Source organism: Eucyclogobius newberryi, unplaced genomic scaffold (genome assembly GCF_026437365.1).
Source record: "Eucyclogobius newberryi isolate DKJ021-1_F unplaced genomic scaffold, fEucNew1.0.hap1 SCAF_13, whole genome shotgun sequence".
Taxonomy (NCBI): domain Eukaryota; kingdom Metazoa; phylum Chordata; class Actinopteri; order Gobiiformes; family Gobiidae; genus Eucyclogobius; species Eucyclogobius newberryi.
Window position 1 is genome coordinate 29,653,682 of NW_027315757.1, and position 20,465 is coordinate 29,674,146.

At 39.5% G+C, this 20,465-nt stretch overlaps 1 protein-coding gene across 2 annotated transcripts in view; it reads right to left on the reverse strand.

The window, feature by feature from the left end:
* prkcab (protein kinase C, alpha, b) overlaps positions 1-20,465 on the reverse strand; it is a 101,632-nt gene that overhangs the window by 53,424 nt on the left and 27,743 nt on the right. For both annotated transcript variants that reach the window (XM_072443368.1, XM_072443366.1), the window contains exon 3: positions 15,469-15,551. In XM_072443368.1, the coding sequence (XP_072299469.1) occupies positions 15,469-15,551 (83 nt within the window). The remainder of the gene's footprint in view (positions 1-15,468; positions 15,552-20,465) is intronic.

The window sequence follows — 20,465 nt, forward strand, 5'->3', positions numbered from 1 at the left end:
TGAATTTGTATATTCTGTAGAGTTGGATAGTTTTTGGTGTCTGATGCACACAATTATGATATAGATTATGATATGCCAGAGCACATCAGAAACTGCAGCTACTGAACCGTGAAGACAGTTCTTAAAAATGGGTTGAAAACAAACCAGTCATGCACACATAGATGAGCTTATGCTTTTTTCTTGTACTCTTTCTCAAGATTCAAGCCTGTTGATGTGTAAAAATCTGTAATGTGTGTGGACATTGTTTATTAGGTTTAATGTAATGTCAAGTTATGTTTCTGTTGTTGTCTAAATCAATGTTTTTACCTGCATTAGGACAACAAATGAAATGTAGCTAACTCTGGTATATTAATGTTAAAGCAGCTGCTGACACATTGATCAATATGCAATATGTCCTTATTCAACAAATAAAAAATAGAAACAAAACATGTTGAACTGGTGACAAGCAAGGCAAAGACTAGTGGCATGACAAAGCTGTTCAATACAAGCAATACATTTGTAGTGTGCAATATTTTTTGCTAATAATTGTGCTGCTACAAAAAAACACTTCTTAAATATCTTCCCAAATCCATTAAAATCCTTCATTATACAGCCTTATATCAACAGACTTAGTTTCATAATAGCCGGGGCAGTAAATACCATCATTTGTGTCAACTTATCATCCCTAAGAGGAAAGTATTTTTAGCCCTAAATGAATTCTGTTTAAGAAAGTCCGCCGCTCTTTCCTCCGCTCCCCCGTCTCCGTCTGCCCTGTGGTCCTCCCTAGTGATGACATTCAACACCGAGCTCCTGCCTCCGCCTCCAGTCTGCCGAATAGGTCACATCCCCGGCTGCTGTCTGCCTCAAGATACACTGTTTACCCACAGGCCATAAATTATTCATCAAACTCTTGTCCAGTATAATTCAATTGTGCGACTTGATGATTCTGAAGTGAGAAATAATATGCCGAGGCAGCCGTCAAGCTTTCGTTGTGAGTTAAAGGCGTTTCAAAGGGTTTTTTAAGTGCGGCTGACCAAATGAACCCATGGGAGGGATTGGAGTGGGTTTCATGAGCGCGTTTATGGCGGAAGAGAACGTCCAACGTGTGATGAATTAAAGAAAAGAAGCTGCAGTGACGACAGCGTCCTTCCCAGTGCTGTGTTTCAACCGGGGCTGTGAGAGTGATTGCAATTGAGTCAAAATCGCAAGTTGAATAGCCGCAATTAAAAAATGCAGCAATTATTAATAAGCTAAGATCATTTCCACTGTAAACAACGACTTATTGTGTCTAATCATGTAAAACACCTAAACCTGTTGTTTGGACCCTTACAAACCTGCACAAGAGTTTCAGAAATATTGTAATAGAAAGCCTTAATTTCAACTTATTTATTTGTAATTGATTGATTGATTTAGAAAAGTGACAATGCATATTATGTACATATGATACATTTGTAATATGCCAGATTTTGGCCACAGGCTAGTTTCCATTGGTTGTCCCTGGACAGGTTGATGGTACCAATTAAAAAAGTAACACAATTTAAAACCACAATAATACGGAACACAGACAATAACGCCACAGGAGACACACTTACTTGCTTTGTTGAATCCACTCTTTTTTTTGGACAGGCCGTGTATTTACTGTTAACTATTCTCGCCTTTATAATAAAGGTGTACTACGTAACTTTTCTCATTGTCTGCCATGGAGATTGCTTTAACTGGAACGTTTCACAGTGTGTTACTAACTTCTTAATCTCAGAGGAGAAAAACAGGTGATACCGAGTTACAGGTCTGATCTGCGAAGAGGCGAACAGTTCAGGAAAGCATGTTTTTCAAGCTCTTTCCTTCAGCAGATCGCAGAAGATCAAGTTAAATACCATTGTGTGGAACATTCCAAATAAAGCAATAACATCTTCATAGAGACAAGCAGGTGGCGAACCCTCCACCAGAAAAGCCCCAGAGTGTACCTTTAAAGAGGAATATAATTCAAATTAGCGCACTGTCCATGGTTTACTCATCAGTACACTTCCTTATTATTACGGTTATAAATCAGTCTTGTATTGTACTCCAGAGACTTCCCCAACTGCAGATTTTTCATTTCTCTCTCACCACCAACAAGCTCCAGCTCCATCAGTGTTCTGTCTGCGCTGACATCCATTCATTCAATAATTACAAGGCAGCGCTTGTGTGTCCTGCAACTGAACACCCTTTAAAGTCAGCAGACGGAGTCCAACAATCAATCTTCTCCGTGTAATCTGGACATTTGGTATCACCGCACCAGAATCAATTATTAAGCGACGCAGCCGAGGTTCAGACTGGGCCAGACATTTACAAAAGACAAAGGTTGGAGCAGATCGTCCGACACAGATCACAGATTATAAAGCTCACTAAGGTTACAGCTTGTAAGTAACTTTTTAAAGCACTGCTGCAGCAAAAGTAGAGAACAGGCTGACATTTCTGGGGCATCCGTGTTCGTGCACCTTTTGAAACACTGCAGCGAGTGTTCATTGTAGAGCATTGGCTGATTAATTGACTCTATTAAAAATAACAACAACACCACACATTTAAATTTACGCCAAACTAACCAAGACGTTCAGCGTACCGTACACAGCAAGATATCAGTGATCAATGGTATTATCCAGTATGTCCTTGTGTTGCAGCGCTCCAATAATAAATAGTGGGCCCTCAGAACCTTTGCTTCATGGTGGTTGCATCTCCAGTGAGTTCATTAGATCCTTTTCTTCTGGTTTCTTCTTTTGTTCTTCGGGAAGCTTACACATGCCCAAAACGACAATGCGTTCCTTTATCTTTCCTGCAGGCAGAACTGTATTTGTTCTTTTTAAACTCAAGAGCAGAGGTTTGAATATAGGATTATACCCGTATTCTGTGTGCCGTATATAGAGATTATTCAGGTCACAATACAATCATGAAAATAGTCATCGATCACAATATAATCACAATATAATCATGAAAATAGTCATCGATCACAATATAATCACAATATCACAATATAATCATGAAAATAGTCATCGATCACAATATAATCACAATATCACAATATAATCATGAAAATAGTCATCGATCACAGTTTTAAAAGCAAAATTACGTTATCTGTCACATTCAACATACAGTTTCATTGCAAAAACAAAATAATGTTAGTCAAGATTTCACTGTTTGGTCCTGGCAATCAAGATGAATTAGTAAATTGTGATGTTTTTTATTTTTGACACTAATAGTAAAGTTTATTTTTTTTTCCAGTTTTTTGTTGTTGCTAGCATTCAGTTCCTCTTCCATTCTAAAGAGAAGAGCATCAGGTGCACTTCTAGTCTCAAGAGAAATCACAGACAAATTTAGTAGAAAATGGTTTTCTACGTTGGACTGGATCATGTTTAATAACGTCTGCGAGGCCAGAACATAATTATGTTTGCATACACTGAACGGCTGTCGTACAATAACTATTTTAGGTACAAACTTCCACAACTTTCAGCCAATGCCAAACAGTTTATCAGCAGCACAACCCATGCAGCAACTATGTGCCTTAAGGAGTGTATCAGCATTAACCCTTTGTCCTCTCATTTATCTATCATTTATCATAAAGTAATTATATTTGCACATAAAAGTGGACAAGATTATTTAAAAACTCCTGCAGTTTTCTGTCGCGTTATCATTTATAACACATATTTTTGTCTCTTTAGTACATGTTCAAATTACTAAAGTTTTCATCAATTCATGTTTTTATTATTATTATTATTATTTTTATATTTTATTCAGATTTTTAGCAATTAAACAATTCAGTTTTTCATTTTTATTCATATTCATAGAACAAAAGTATCTCAAAAAGTGTAACATCTAGAAACAAATAATTTTAACTGAAAACTTTTCTGAAACATTTAGTCATTACAATTCTAAGGGATAATGGGCTGGAAATTCAGCATTTGGGAAAACTGTGTAAACAATATGCAATTTACTAGATATTGTAGTTATTTTAAATGTTAAACATGATCTTATTTGTAATATACTGAGTGTGAGGGTTGCATACGTTGTATACTCCTTAAATGACACTACAGCTGCATTAATGTAAAATAATGCTTAGGGTTAATATTCTGAAATGTTAATTCCTCTCTAATTTGGTTGTAAAAGTTGTTTCAGGCTTTATAACTTTATCACAAACTTTTGTTCTCAAATTAGTTAATTTAAAATATAATAGAGGTTGTTGGCTCATCCACCAACACAAGATTTGTAGTTCAAACCTGCAGAGGTGGAACGAATACAAATGTAAAAGTACTAAAGTAACATTTTAGGTATCTAGTACTTTTTACAGTGGATACATTTACTTTTACTTTACTACTTTTGACACCAAGTATCTGTACTTTTTACTCCACAACATTTTCAACAAGACTGAAAAGTAGAAAGTACATAATACTTGAAAGAACAAAAATGAAGAAGTTTATTTGAATTGCTGACCAAAGATCTGCATAATTCTTCTGCAAAATCACTCTATTCAACACTGTTATTCTTAATAAAGTGCATTTTTAAACTACTCCAAAACTTGAATAGCTTTTTTAACATGACTTTTACAACATGACACTTGCCCTTCCGTCTGTGAATGAATATAGTGCGAATAAGAGATTGGCCTTGGTCAGAGTGGCTGATTACATTATTAATTAAACATTCCATGAATTCACTTGCTCTTTTAGCAGCCTACATTTTTCATATCGTGTTGTTCATAATTACCTTTGGCCCCAAGTAGCTAATACTGCATTTATTTGCGACCCACATCCAAACAGGACAAACTAAAGTGGCTTGAAGGGAACTAGCTGAGAGCGGAGAAAGCCCCGTTTATTGTTTTGCAAAATGAGCTCTATGCATCGACCCTTCCCACCACTGTGCTGGAGTCGGGAGGTGGTTGTGCAATAATAAAGAAGTCCAACTGTGAGTGTTTTGATCCTCAGCCATTTCGGAACACTGGGTGAGTGAAAATACATGCACACCAAAGGCTTTCACAATCTTTGAACCCTTTGACGTGAGCATTTTGGCGTAAAGTTGTGGTTGTGTGGCACTAAAGCGAAGGCTGTGCTTATCACGTGTGGCACTTGGAAACATGGAAGCAATGACAATATAAAGATATCACAGATTCACAGCGGATTTAAGTGATCGCAATAATTTTAGACTGCAATAAAATCCCAATTAAAAAAATAGTTTGGACGCCGCGTGACAAATTATCTGCAAAACCATTTATGCAAGTTTCATTTGGAAATAAATAGACGACTTCTTTCTTTACGTGTTGTATTTTTCAGGCATTTTATTCAATCCAAAAATATAATTACATAACCAGGCGTGGGACCAACAACTGCAGATTGCAATTTGATATCTGTAATTAAATCAACCTCTTATGTAATTGCTCATATTTCCCACATGTTTTAGGCGAACATCTGGGAACCACACTGATTTGATATTACACCCCGAGGCATTCAAAGTGTGTGGGATTAATGTGTGGCAGTCAAATTATTCACATCCCGGCGCCTATATTATATTATTGCATTGATAATATTGTATTCATTCATTAGCTGTAAAGGGTGGAAGCTGACATAGTGAGAATGATGAACTACACACATTCTCTGTCGAATAATCATAAAGGGATTTATCAGTAATGAGTTTAACAATGTATCGGCCCGACTGTGTTATTATGTGATCGGGCAAATGGATTGTTTTAATTCATGTATTTGTTTAATCTGTGTTTGATAGTGCAGCATCATGACCCAGGAATAAAACGGTTTGCTGAAAAGTACTCGGTTTTACATTATTACGAGGGTTGTCAAAATATAAAAAAATCAACTAACTGAGGCTAAAACTAGTACTTTTTTACTACTACATACATTTGTGAAAGTATGGTATATTGGGGGAAAAAAATCACATACAAATGACAAAAATGTGACCTTCCCTGACCAGATATAGAATGAACCTTTTGTAAGATTGAAGTATCGAAATCATTATCGAGTATTGAGCCTTTTCTTCAGTACCAAATCGAGTTTAAAATGTCATTATTGTGATAACACTAATTCTTGCATAAACTAAGAAGAAATATTTTGAATGAAACAAAAAATACATCTACGTACAGATTAGAAATGATAAAAATTGCATATGCTACGTTGTGCTGGCTGAATGTCTCTCTTCACGCTTCACTCCCATTGGACCACACCGACTGATAGTTTAATAAAACCTTTGACAAAAAATAAATCAACAGCTGGAGTGCTTTAATACAAAATTGACTTTTAGAAGCTTTTAACCACATTATAATTGTTCCACCGTGCCATTCGAAGTATATCACACATTTGAGTAACACGCCAGTATCAAGTGAGCAGATTTATTTCTTAAATGTGTCATTTTAGATCAGTATAACATAAAATAATGACCCACGCGAGGCGGCGATTAGAACTATATAAAAGACAAAAGCACAATAGGTGTTCTTTAAATTGTAGACAAAGTTTCAAATCATCTGGACAGTTCCACATACAATAATAAACACATTATTCACAGCTGTAAATGAGATATATCTGCAGTTTATTCCTCTGTGCTCGTGTTTCCCCGGCTGAGCTGTCGGGTGGCTGCCTTGCCTTTGCCCTGAGCTGTGCCTTAAGTCCTGCTCCTTCAGTCAGGCGGATCACAGTTGACCGTGGAGTCTTCTCTCAGCCCTTTAGTACCACACACTATTACATAACAGTGTGTCTCTAATCCACGCTCTGATCGGCTCTCTGACACACAAGCAGATGTCTAGCCGTTTAAACTGACCTCTCTAGGCTCCCGTACCGTGTGCAGTTAAGGGTAAGTCACCGACTCTTGCACTTTGGCACAAGTCGATAGTAAGTGACACTCTAAGCTTTAATCGGCCCTGAGCCTTAGTGTAGGACGTGTGTACTGCATGTTCCTCCAGCTGCTCGTGTGACCGTAAAGGAAGTGTTACGGCAATGTTTCTTAGGTTTTAAACATCAATTTGTTAATCAGTTTGTTAGCTAAAAGCATATTACAGTTATAGAGCAAGCTTAATGTTCTGGTCGGTAAAAATGTTTGATTCTATCGTACCAAAGTGGCATGAAAATGTCCAGATGAATGGCCATTCTGTGAGAAGTTTGCATGAAATCTTCCAGTATTTTGTTGATACAGATTTATATCAGTCTATATCTCCCTGAGTTCAGGTGGGCGTGATAGATAGATTAGCCAATTAGGGACACACATGGTCTGCATCAGAACAAATATGGCTGTTTATGAGGAAAAAAGACGGGAAAAAAATGTGTGAATTTATACGGAATCAACGAATCAATCAAAACTCAGGTTAAAATAGGTTTCCTTCTCTACAGGTAAGACTGGCCCATATTGTTGCAACAGCTCAGGACTTACTTCCAACTGATCTATGTATTTTTGTAGTTCAACTTGTATGTAATGGCAAGTACAAGACTTTGCTATTACGTTTACGCTACCTGAAAAGAAAACTCCTCTTGACCTACAGGCATTAGAGCCCTTATTTATAATTGAAAAGTATTTCCCCACCTCATTATGAAACACAAGCACCTCTCCTTACCCTCGATCATATCTTCATTTCAGCAAGGCCGATGACTAATGACACTGGTCAGAGTGATAACAGAGGTGTGGATTTCAGTAACGAGTCACTGAGGCTGAGGGCTGTTTTAATGAGGAGCACTCCATCTACAGAGTGTACATAGTTTACCTTCATGTACACTAAATTAGCCTGTTAGACAAGTGTAGGAGCAAGTGGGCCTATCGCTTACATTAATGACTGAATCAAACGCATTAGTGCTGTGATGTGCTGTTTATTAAATGGCCTTATAGGTATTGGAACAAAGGATGAGCCAATTACTGACACAGAACAATAGTGAAATGCTTTATTAGGCCCGAGCGCCACAAGCTGGCGAGAGGCCTATTGATCTTGTAAGGCCGTGCGAAGCACGGCTGCGAAAGTGCGCACGTACTCACTAACGCACTCCTTCACTCACGCACGCCCCGTGCATACTAATTAGTAGTAGGAAAATGGAACATTACCGTTGTAAACGGGCGAAGCCCGTGCAAAAGTGCACACTAAACGAGCACTTTACATTGATATAAAGCACTCATTTGCCCTAAGTAGCTCACGAACACGTTCCCCATCTCTTGCATGTTCCGTGCATATAAGCATGTAATGCAAAAATTGAACATTATTACTGTTTAGAGGGCCAAAAACACAAAGTGGGCGGAGCCCACTCATAATTAACGAAAGTACCCGTCAGTGACCAGGGACCCACACCATGAGGTAGGAAAGCGCGAGCGCTTTCCGAAAATGTATAGTTTATGATATTTGAAAAATGGGAAACATTGTTTTCGCATCGGAATATTATTCTTTCTTTCTTTCTTCTTTCTTTCTTTCTTCTCGGGACCAACCCCCCTATTTTTCACCCAGTGAACATTGACAAAAAGTCACAAAAATTTGCACACCTCTAAAAATCGTGCCTCTCTACATTCTGGCTATTTCCCTTTTTCTAAAATAAAAAAAATGGCGTGTCAGCGCCCCCAAATGTACCAAAAATGCATTGAGAGATAGGAAATTGGCGCAGAGGTAGATGGTGACAAGAGAAGTAACAAATATTATTATGGCAACGCCGTCCGCCCAACCAAATGTCGGCCATATTGGTTCAAAAATGGCTAAACATGACTCAGGAGTTTTTCCAAACGTCGTACTTTTACGAACTCCTCCCAGGGCGTTGGCTCTAAAAAGCTGAAATTTGGTGAAAATGGTACTGAGGAGTGGGACATCAAAAGTTGTTCAAATTACATTGATACCTGTCATGGTCTCTGTGCGGCAAAGCCGCAAACTTTAGCTAGAATTTCAGAAATCTCCCAAATTTAACATTTCTGCCGTTTGCGCAGATAAAGTCCGAATTGCGTCAAATTACAATCAGTTGTTAAACTCTTTGCCCTAAACCTACTTGAAGTGAAATTAATTCATTTGGCGCCACAGCGCCCCCTACAGATTTTATATGGAGGTTAAATGTTCAGTTTTGCGAAATTATCTGAAATTTGACACAAAACTCAATTTTGGCCTCCCCATCAAAAAAGTAAATGAGACCCATGTCATAATTGTTACGGTTTTGCTGTAGCGATGACCGAAACCTCCCATGTTATTCCAATGGGGAAATCGCCAGAACATGCTTACACGTGAAATTTGGTGAGACTCATCTTCAGGGGTGGACCATCAAGAATTATCCACATTTTTATTCAAAGAGTCACGGTGTCTGTGCGCTGGAGCCGCACATTTTGCCAAGAATTCAAAATAAAATTGCTTTTTGATGGTAAAACAAAGGGGAGAAGATGTGACAGCGTCACAGATTCAGCAGTAGGTGTAATAAAAGGACAATTGGGGCGCGTTAGCGCCCTCTCCTCTTGCGGCGTGGCGGCGGCGTGGCGAGGGCCGATCATTGCCGCTTGCGGCTATATTTTTTATTATTTTTCTTGTTCTTCTGCTTTTTGAGCTCTAATTTGACCCCCTGAACATGCTCAAAAACTCACCAAACTTTGCCCAAAATTCAGAATCGGCGAAAAATTTTGTTTTTTTCTGGGCCATTTTTTTTTTTCGTTAAAAAATGGCGCGACAGTGCCACCGACAATCAGAAAAATGCCTAAATTTTTACGGCGTAGTCGTAGCGATGACAGAAATCTCCCATGTTATCCCTATGGGAAAACCGCAAAATCTCTCAAATTACCACATTTTTATATTTTACACTTTAACAAACTCCTCCTAGTGCGTTTTGTCCACCGACCTCAAAATCGGTGTACGTCCTCTAGACAAGTGGGGTATCTAAAGTTATCCAAATTTTAAGGATTACTTTTACGGTCTCTGTGCGACGGAGCCCCAAACGTTTCCCAGAATTCTGACTATTTGGCCTTCGGAGTGGCCTATAAACAATAGAGTTTTTCAAAATGACATGATATTTTGCACAAAATTCTCATTTGCCATCCTGATCATAAAAGTATGAGAGCCAAAGTCATATTTTGTATGGCGTAACCGTACCGATGACAGAAACATCCCATGTTATCCTTATGGGAAAATCGCAAAATTGCTCAAATCCCCCCATTTTTACGCTTCACACTTTAACAAACTCCTCCTAGGGCGATTGTCCGATCAAACTCATATTTGGGGAAAATCATCTACACAAGCGGGGCATCAAAAGTTACCCATATTTTGATTTTAAGTGCTACGATCTCTGTGCCGTGGAGCTGCAAATATACTGTCACAAATGGGAAAAACGCCAAATCTTTTAAATGTTCACATTTACGCTTCACACTTTAACAAACTCCTCCGTGGGCAATAGCCCGATCAAGCTTTACTTTGGGGAATATCATCTACACAAGCGGGGCATCAAAAGTTATCCATATTTATATTCTAAGTGCTACGGTCTCTGTGCGGCGGAGCAGCAAATTTGACTGACACTTGTGTTCATTTGCACTGGATTGGCCATGTCCAATGTGTCGCCGTCTGTCAAGTTCTTTTTTAATTCAACACACAATAAGGGCGCCATCTTTATCAAGTCGAAGGTGCAGAGTCGGAAGGCCGGCGGCCCGCGAGGGCCGTAAGATGCCGCTTGCGACTTTAATTTAACTTTGAAACTCTACTTTTGTCAGTTATACAATTATAGATGAGATTTGATTCACTCATCTATATTCAGCACTTACATTCCTGCTGTTCCAATCTCCAAAGACATTTCAAACGATTCAAACTATTGAAAAGAATCCTGACATTAAAGCATAAAGCTGTTCAAGTGCTCTGACATTTTCCAATTAATCCTGACGGTCAAACAGGATATCGTCACTTCTATAAAAATGTAACATCTCCTGCATGAAACAAAGCATCAATCACAGCGAGCTGGATAAAACATGTAAGACTTTTGCAAAAGCAGCGCAGCCGTGTTGGTAATGAGCAGACAGATGGTGGCAAAGCCGATTTGCGGGTGAGAGAGAGAATGTCAATACGCAATACCACAAAGTTTAATCTGCCCCGTTTAAATGACTTTTACAGCTTGAATTAAGTAACATGACAAAACCCTCCCAAAACACAAGGGAACAACAATGTCAATAAAACCCAGTTGTACAATAAATGCTTGTTTTTTTTTTCTCTATGGATGAATCATTTCCATTCACTGTTTTCAAAGTGATGCTTGACTGATAATACAGCACTACTTAACGCCCACGCCAGCCCAGACCGCTCAATGGACAGACAACAGCATCAGAGAGAGGACAGCACTTTCCACTGAAATGCTAATGCTAACTTACTCAGCCCTGGTTTTGTGCCGATCAAAGACAGATAGATGACGACAACCGCTGCCGCCAGTTGGTGCAGGGGTCAGTCGGGGCCCACGGTGCGCCGGGAAGGGGGGAGCAGTGACAGGGCAAGGATGATTCACCCATAGACGGGGGCAGAGGTGGCAGAGGGGAGATGCTGAGATGGGGAGAGTGAGGGAAGGAAATAAAGAAGCAGATATGTGTCATCCTTGTGTGGTTTGTGACGGACAGGAAGTAGTAGTACGGGTAGTAACGTTGCTGCGATAATGGCCATGTGTCTACAAATACAATATGCCACAGGGATGGGCGATATATCGGTTCCAGTATTGATATATATATATATATATATATATATATATATATATATATATATATATATATATATTGATATTTTCTCCACTCTCTCCAGATCTCGTGTGTCATTCCCACTTTGTCCTCAGTACATCAGAGTTGTCTTTTTGAACAGGCTAATGAGTCAAAATGGAAATAGAAGAACAATTACCCGGTAGTGCAAAAATATGGCTGTATGTTTACACAATCATGCCACAAATTGGCCCAGATAAATGTGTACGGTTATTATTTTTATTCAAGTTAAAAGTTTGAGAAGCACTGCTATAGACAAACAATTGATTGCATGTTTAGCATCGTGCTCAATACCAATCATCTGTTTATCTTCTAAAGTCTCAAGATGGCTCTGTTTGAATGAATAGCTAGAAAAACAACCATGAATTCCAATGAGCTGAAAGGTTATTGTTGAATTCTTGCCAAGCGCTGAATGAAAATAAACTTTCTGGATCTAAGGAAGTTTAGACAGGGGAAACAGAGTTTGGTTTGAGACTGTCCTGTATCATTTCATTCAAAGGCTCGTCCTCTGAGACCCACTTATTCTTTGTGTGCCAGAATCAGTTGGCCCAATAACAATGATATTCACAATGGGCACTTGAAGGCAGAGTGGAAGGTGTGTGTGGAGAGAGACTTGGCAGGCGAGCCAGACAAAGCTAAGCAGAAGAATCATGCAATAACAAGAAGTTAGTCTACGAGTCAGGCAGAATTAACAATAGCTCAAGATGAAATGAAATGAATAAACCATGTGCAGGACAAAGCCACAACGATGTGATGCCTTGACAATGCCTGAAAAAATCTTAACGGGCTGCAATCCAATTATGTTTTAATAATGATTAGTGTTGGAGCTAAAAGGTAATAGCAACTGTAATTAACAGTTTGACAAGTCATTTTCAACAGATGAGCCTTGAAAACCAGAAAATGATCGTAAATTACAACATCATTAGCAGCGGTGACAAGTAAAAGCTAATAGTAAAATTGTGTAACTGTTAATAATCAGCACAGTGTGAGCTTTGTATTGTGTCTATTGGCATAGCGTTATGCAGCAATAAACTTAATCGATTCACACAAGGAGAAGCAATCAACTCCTTCATCAGTGTTGATACAGGCCTTTAGTCATTTAGTTGATTTATGGGTCGATGGAGTCTTAGTCGACCAAGATTTTCATTAGTTGACTCGTTATTTCATCCAATTATCTTCTTCCGCTTATCCGGGGCCGGGTCACGGGGGCAGCAGTCCAAGCCCAGACTTACCTCTCTTCAGACACTTCTTCTAACTCCTCCGGGGGGATCCCGAGGCATTCCCAGGCCAGCCAGGAGACATAGTCTCTCTTCCCCGTGGCCTCTTTCCGGTGGGACATGCCCGAAACACCTCCCCAGGGAGGCGCCCAGGAGGCATCCGGAACAGATGCCCGAGCCACCTCAGCTGGCTCCTCTTGATGTGAAGGAGCAGCAGCTCTACTCCGAGCTCCTCCCATGTGACTGAGCTCCTCACCCTATCTCTAAGGGAGCGCCCAGCCACTCTGCGGAGGAAACTAATTTCGACCGCTTGTTTCCGCGATCTTGTCTCAGTGTACGTTACAGATGCAGGTTCGATGGAGCCATCAGGACAACATCGTCTGCAAACAGCAGAGATGAGATCCTGTGGTCCCAAAACTGAACACCTTCCAACCACTGTCTGCACCTAGAAATTCTGTCCATAAAAACAATGAACAGAACTGGTGACAAAGGGCAGAGTCCACCATGCACTGGGAACAGGTCTGACTTACCTGACCCAATACTCCCGGAGCACCTCCCAAAGGACACCCCAAGAGGGACAAGGTCGAATGCCAGATCATGTGGACTGGTTGAGCAAACTCCCATGAACCCTCAAGCACCCGATGGAGAGTCTAGAGCTGGTCCTGAATCCAAGGTTTGACTGATCGGATTCTCCTTGAACAGAGGGACCACCACCCCGGTCTTGTCAGTCCAGAGGTACGGTTCCCATTTCTACAATATCCAGAGACTTCAGGTACATCCACCCCCGGAGCCCTGCCACCGAGGAGTTTGCCAACAACCTCAGAGACTTCAGCTTGGGTGATGGACGAGTCAGACTCCAAGTCTTCAGTCTCTGCTTCCTCTTTGGAAGACAGTGGGATTAAGGAGGTCCTCAAAGTATTCCCTCCACCGTCCGACGACATCCCCCAGTCGAGGTCTCCACCCGTACCATAAACGGTGTTGTTGATGAAGCTGTTGATGCTTCCCCCTCCTGAGTCGCCGGACGGTTTGCCAGAATTCCTTTGGGGCCGACCGATAGTCCTCCTCCATGGCCTCCCCAAACTCCTCCCAGCCCCGGGTTTTTGCCTCTGCAACAGCACCGCCGATAACTGTCAACTTCCTCAGGAGTCCTACAAGCCAAAGAGGCCTGATAGGCCTCCTTCTTCAGCCTGATGACATCCCTTACTTCCGGTGTCCACCACACAGGCACCTGAGACATTCCCACCTCAGCTGCGAGCAGCCTCATTGACTATGGACGTCAAGAACATGGTCTCAATGTCCCCAGCCTCCCCAGGGATCTAGGAGAAGCTCTTACAGAGGTTTGAGTTGAAGACCCTGCTGACAGTAATTATTTCATTGAAATTCAATATTTAAAAAGCAAAAAGCTCGAGTTTTGAGAGTAAATAATAATTCATTTATTTTTTACTGTTGAATGTGCTTTATAATTGTACTTTTTGTTATAGATAGTTGCTTTTTCATGTATTCCCTTGAGATTCTTGATATTTTATAGTTTTAGAGGGTCCTGAAAATCACTATGTAAGTAAAAGGTATTATATTTTTAGTCGACTAATCTGTGCACAGGCTTACTTTCCTACTGGTAATATAAGAGTGTCAGAATAATTACTGGTACATGTTTAAAAATGTCAGCGTCTATTGTTATAGTCAGATTTTGCGTGATGTACTTTTTGTATTAGAAGCCAATGAGACCGTGAATGTATCATAATGACTCATCCACATCTCAGTCTGTTTAACATATCAAACCATTCAGAAGTGAATCAAAGTATAGTAAAGCTAACACATGGCACGAATCAATAGATAACAGCGGGAATTGTAAAAAAAATGTCAGGACAAATTTCGTCATCAGTACTGACAATGACTCCTTTGACAAAACCAAAGTCATTCAATGTTGATGGTTTACAGATTAAAGTGTGTTGATTAGACAATATTACTAAGATATGTGGGTTTTGAGGGGATTTATTGTTTTTATTTATTATTGTAAAATACAAACTTAAAGTGGACATGACAGGAAGTAGAGTTGAGTGCCTCCACCAATGTCATTAATGAGCAAATGTTTATATTTTACAATATATTGGTTTTAAAATTAGGGTAAGGTTAGGGTTTGGATTAGTAACATTTATCTTCAGTAAGATTAGGGCTCTGAGACAGGTTAGCTAACCGCGTCCCGGCAGAACTGACACATTTTCCCGACAGTTTTAACTATAATGTAACAAAATAAAGGTGTTATCAGCTATTATTATTTGTCAAATTGTATCTATTGTGTACTTTGTGTCAATTTTGGCCTTTATTTACAGTTTTGCTGCTAGGTAACAGTTATGAAACTACTTTTCAACATACTCAACGATACTGTAGCATTATAAACGTCACCAAAATGGTCACACGGGGGGGGGGGGGGGGGGATAAAAGTACAGGATAAATGTGAAATTCTATCCAGGACAAGCATTTCCACATGAAGAACACGTCCTCCGTAAAATCACCTTTCTTTTACAATCAGAACATGGCTAAATGAATCCACTGCTAATAATGACAGAAATGTACATGAATCACTTACATCTGTGTCAGGGCCCTTGTCAGCTCCAGGACACGAGAAGGTGACAAACTCATGGCACCGCTTGTGGACCACAAAACAGCACACTGGAAGAAACAGAGAAAGAGACAAAAACATCTGTAAAGTTTGTGCCAAGCCGTTTATCAGCGAGCGCAACGTTTCATCTCTCAACCTTTGTGAATGCGAGCGAGAGAAAAGCACAAAGCGTGTCCTGTTGTATTATGCGAGTTTGTGATGCAAAGAGAAATCCAGAAAGGCATTAAAAGGCAATATGGACAAACACATTATCGTCAATCATTCTCAAAGTGAACTGACAAGTCTCGCAGCGCAAATCCAAACGCAGAGCGACAGCCACGTGAACGCCCACGCTCGCCCACGCGACAATGTATCTCCAATATCACTTAAATGAGAAGATGTCAGTCCCGTGCAATTTGCTCCTCTTAATTTCCCTTGTTTTATTTTTCTATTTCGATACAATCTGTCCGCTGGGCTCATTGTCATTGCCAGCTGCTCATTTATACTTGTGCGCTATTGTCTTGGATTTTGCCAGCGTTTTCACAGTTGCCAGACAATCTGACGACGGAGGGAATTTGCAGAAATGGCCAATTAACAGCGGGGGTCCAACTGTCCATGGAGGAGACTGGAATGTGGGCAGTTATTGAGCTAAAGGCTAGGCATTTGGCCACATCATTGACTTCAGTGATTTCTGACTTCTGTCCTTAAACGTTGGCTCCATGTGCTTAGAAATACATTGAAATTGAGATATTGATGAATGGTAAAAGCAGTACTATGAACTATCTTGTGTGTATTTTGTGTGGAAATTAACATTGTAATGTATGGATTATTTTAGGAGTGATGTGTTTAGAATTGTTGCGCTCACAGCCTCGTAGTGATGGATACTGTTTTAAGAAGGCAGAAAAATGAAAATAAAAAAGTAAGAAATATGTAAATACTACTACTACTACTACTACTACTGGATTGTAAAGAGTACAGACAAAGTTGTGTTTTTTAGACGTTCTTTACATTTGGCAATACAAGTAAACAGCACATTTATTTTGTATTTGTGTGATATTATTAAATGTGTATCACATGGTTGTTGGCCTTTACACTGTAGCTGTGCTTGGTGGTGGTGCAGTGGTTAAGGGCATAGCACAGGGGTGGGCAAACTACGGCCCGCGGGCCTTTCAATCCGGTCTGCCAAGCTTGTCCAAGTAATTTTTTTTTTTTAATTTGCCCTCCGTCATCTGTCTGCACTTGTATCCTTTATAAATATGATGTGAAATGAATTAAATAATAGATTCAACAGCCTATATTTGACAGAAAAGTGATATTTTATTTGATATTTAATTTTGGGGATTTTTTTTTTCCACACCAATGATCACGCGCCGGCCCTCAGCTACAGGCCTGGATTCGAATATGGCCCTGGGAGGAAAATAATTGCCCACCCCTGGCGTAGCACATGTGTGACTGCTGGGTTCGAGACCAGCCCTCGACTATGTCCAATGTCTCTACCGTCTCTCTCCTCTTTTTTTCGCTACAAATGTTCTGTCAAATGAATAAACAAAGAAAATGCCTTGTGTGGAACAGTATCAGTCTTTATAATAATAAACAGTGACAGCTTTATTAAATTAAGAATACAGAGACAGTAAAGGAGAGAAGGAGAGTAAAGTTCACTATATAAGACTGGTATCAGTTTACTGAAATTGAAATCCAAGTTTGAAATAATTTAGTATTTAACGAATATTCAAGACTGCTGAGATCATGACCAAACAAAACAATTCCCATTGTATAACTAACACAATAATATTCCTCAATATTGTGTCTAGCTTTATGAATTCAAACTTTCTGAAGGACAAAATAAAGTATGTAAAAAATATAAAAACTGTATTTTACATTTAGAATTAACATAAACAAATGTTGCTTCTAAAAGTGTTATGAATATTATTTTTTGGTTATTGCGATTATATTTTGACATGAACAGTCACTATTATCGATTAAACTAATAATCTTGACATTATATAATAATAAACTTTCATTTTATGTAGCACAAGATGCGGCTAATTAGATCGAACGATGCGGACACACAGACTGTCCTAATTACATAGTCAATGAGGCGAGAGGTGTGCAGTGTTTCCAATATGTAAAATGTAAGTTCTGTGACACTGTTTATTTGTAAGTAGACGATTATGAGCATATGTGTTTGTTTACCAAATAAAGACATGACAGCTGTTATTTTGAGAGCTCGCGATGCATGAAGACATTCGTGGTTTCATTAGGATTCACAAGGCAAGTACGAAGAATTTTGCAGACAAGTTGAAGTTAAAGCAATAATCATGACTAGACCTCCCACTTCAATGTCCCTTTTGGTAAACCCCAACCCGTCACTCGCACAGATTTGTCAGAGTAGTTTTCTTCGTCGCCGCACACTTATAACACATGAATCACGATGGAAATGACGTACAATATTCAATCTCTCCATGCTTCCCATTTGCCCATGATTCACATCCGCCCATCAAGACGCTAACCGCAGACATTGCTAACTGTTGCCATGGTGAACGCTCTCAAAACTTCAGGTAATAATGTAAGGTAAAGGATTCGGAGATTAGCATATTATAGAGGTTAACCCACACATAAAAGAGGGATAGGAATTTCACTTCGGCTCCGATGTCAGGCGTTCTCATGAATGTAGAGAGCAGATTTCATTCTGGGCTGGGTAAAATACTCAGGGGAGTTTGCAACATTCTTCTATGTTGTGGAAACTAGGAGAAAATGTGGTAGACGGCTGATTATTTATTGTATTTATTTTTATTTTTGTGCATTTGATGTTTTTCTGATATCTACAAAATCAGTATTATCTCCACACAATGAATTATCCCTTCCTTTTTTGAAATGATCATCGATGATAATTAATTGAGGATATTTGTGTTTTTAAATGACTCCAGTCAGCGTCCATAGCACCTTGAATGCCTGGAAGGGTTAGTCTTGGCCTGGTTAGTACTTGGACGTGAGACTGCCTCCAGTATCCGTGTACACTGAATGAGAGTGTGTTTATGAGTGCTGAAGTGAGACAAAAACACATGAAAATAAACACATGGCATAGTATTTGTATCATGTATGTTCAAGAACTGTCCCTGCCAAATGTACGTAATTAGATACAACATTTTCAAACATAATTTTCATGTGTTAAGTGATTATTTGGGCTTTGAATGAGACAATATGGCAATACTTTTACACACCCATCTTAAGTACAGCAGCAGGCTCGCAGTGTATTAGGCAAGGGGGAAAACTAGACTGTTATCTGTTATGCTATCATGCATTTACGTAAAAGAGACATTGCTGATGTTGTCTCTTTGTAAATGTCCTTAATAACTGTAAAATCTAACATGAAAATAATTGCAAAGTTAGTGTTTTGAGGTAGCTTTGGCCCATGTGCATGTTTTAAATGGGAAACTCACTGGAGACGAGCCTCTATAACAGCAGCAGGAGTTAACTACTGACACTCTGCAGCATCTGGGATATTATGATTAATTACCATGGGCTTCATGTCAACAGCTAAATTACATAAATATGGAGATAAGGGGCTTGGTTCGCACAGATGAGCTTACAGAATTCCACCACACAACTAGAAGATGTTTGAGTTACATTTATGATACTATGACGGGTTTACAGCTTTAAAAAGACATGCTCCGTGAAGCTTTGAAGCGGTGTGAATGAGGCCAAAAACAATACCTAATGCTGTAAGAAGGAGGAATCATGTGTGTCTGTCTTAACAGTGGTGGTGTTTGTGATTTGTTCAATAGATTGAGATGGTGCTGCCGAGCGGAGGAAAATCACAAGGCAACGGGAGAGGTCTGGACGCCTGCAGGGCCCAACCGATACACACTGTCTCAGAGCCACTGCACAAAGAAGCACAGCTGCTTTGATACAGGAGCAGAGAACAGTGAGCGCTTCAGTGCCATTTTGACAAATACTAGTCAATATATTGATTTAGGATCAGCAGAGTTTTGTCATTCTCAAACTTTGGATTAAATGTGCTTTAATTAACCAGGCAAAGTGATTAATCTAGAGCTGGATCAGGATTTAATTTAGACTAACATCTAGCGCTGAAACAAATCAATTAATTAATTGCAATTTATAACATTTTCAACAAATTTTGTAAGTTAATAATCGTTCGTAATAATCTGGTCCATACATATGCACCAGAACATGCCAAGTGCTGAGAGAAGGGTTTATGCCCCAGACTGAGCTACTTCAAAATGTGTCGTGTTTTTGATTCAGAAAATTCAGATTTATCTGGGTCAAATTCAGTAAAACTTTTTTTTATCCACGAGCCTTACACAAGATAAAATCAAAATAATGATCACTAAGGCTGCACAATTTTGTAAAAACATCTACAATATTTGCAATTTGTGTTGCGATCTATGTTTTAATAATAAGATTCTGTTTTAAAGAAAGTTTCCATTTTAAACGTGTCAGGGATAATTTACAAAAACACTGACAATGTAATACAATAATAAAGTACATACAGAACACATGCTAACGTTGAACCTTCTAGAAGCCCCAACCTCTCCAGCATTCAGCCCCTCCCTGTGAATAATGAGCACTTCACCTTTTCAAACTTTTCACGATCAAAACAGTACATTTCTGTCAGATGATGGTGTTATTACGATATATTTAGCTTGTTGTGATATTGATTATTGTGTACAAAAAGTGCAATATCGATACTTTTGCAATATGTTGTGCAGCCCCACTTTTATTGCCTGTGCGTTCGAGCTTGTATTGAAATAAGCGCGTAAAAGGCTGCTCTTTTCAAAGAAGACTCAGGCTTTTCGAGGAGTGAGCAGAGGAGGGGCTCAAATGGCAGAGGTGGGGGATGTGTATTGTCCTCTCTTGGTTATTTTTAGGCGTGATTCTGGCCAAGGCTAGAACAGTATGTTCTGATGCCCAGCGTGGAGCAAAAACCAGGGAAGACAGTTCTCCCTCCACCTGGTCGCTTGGAC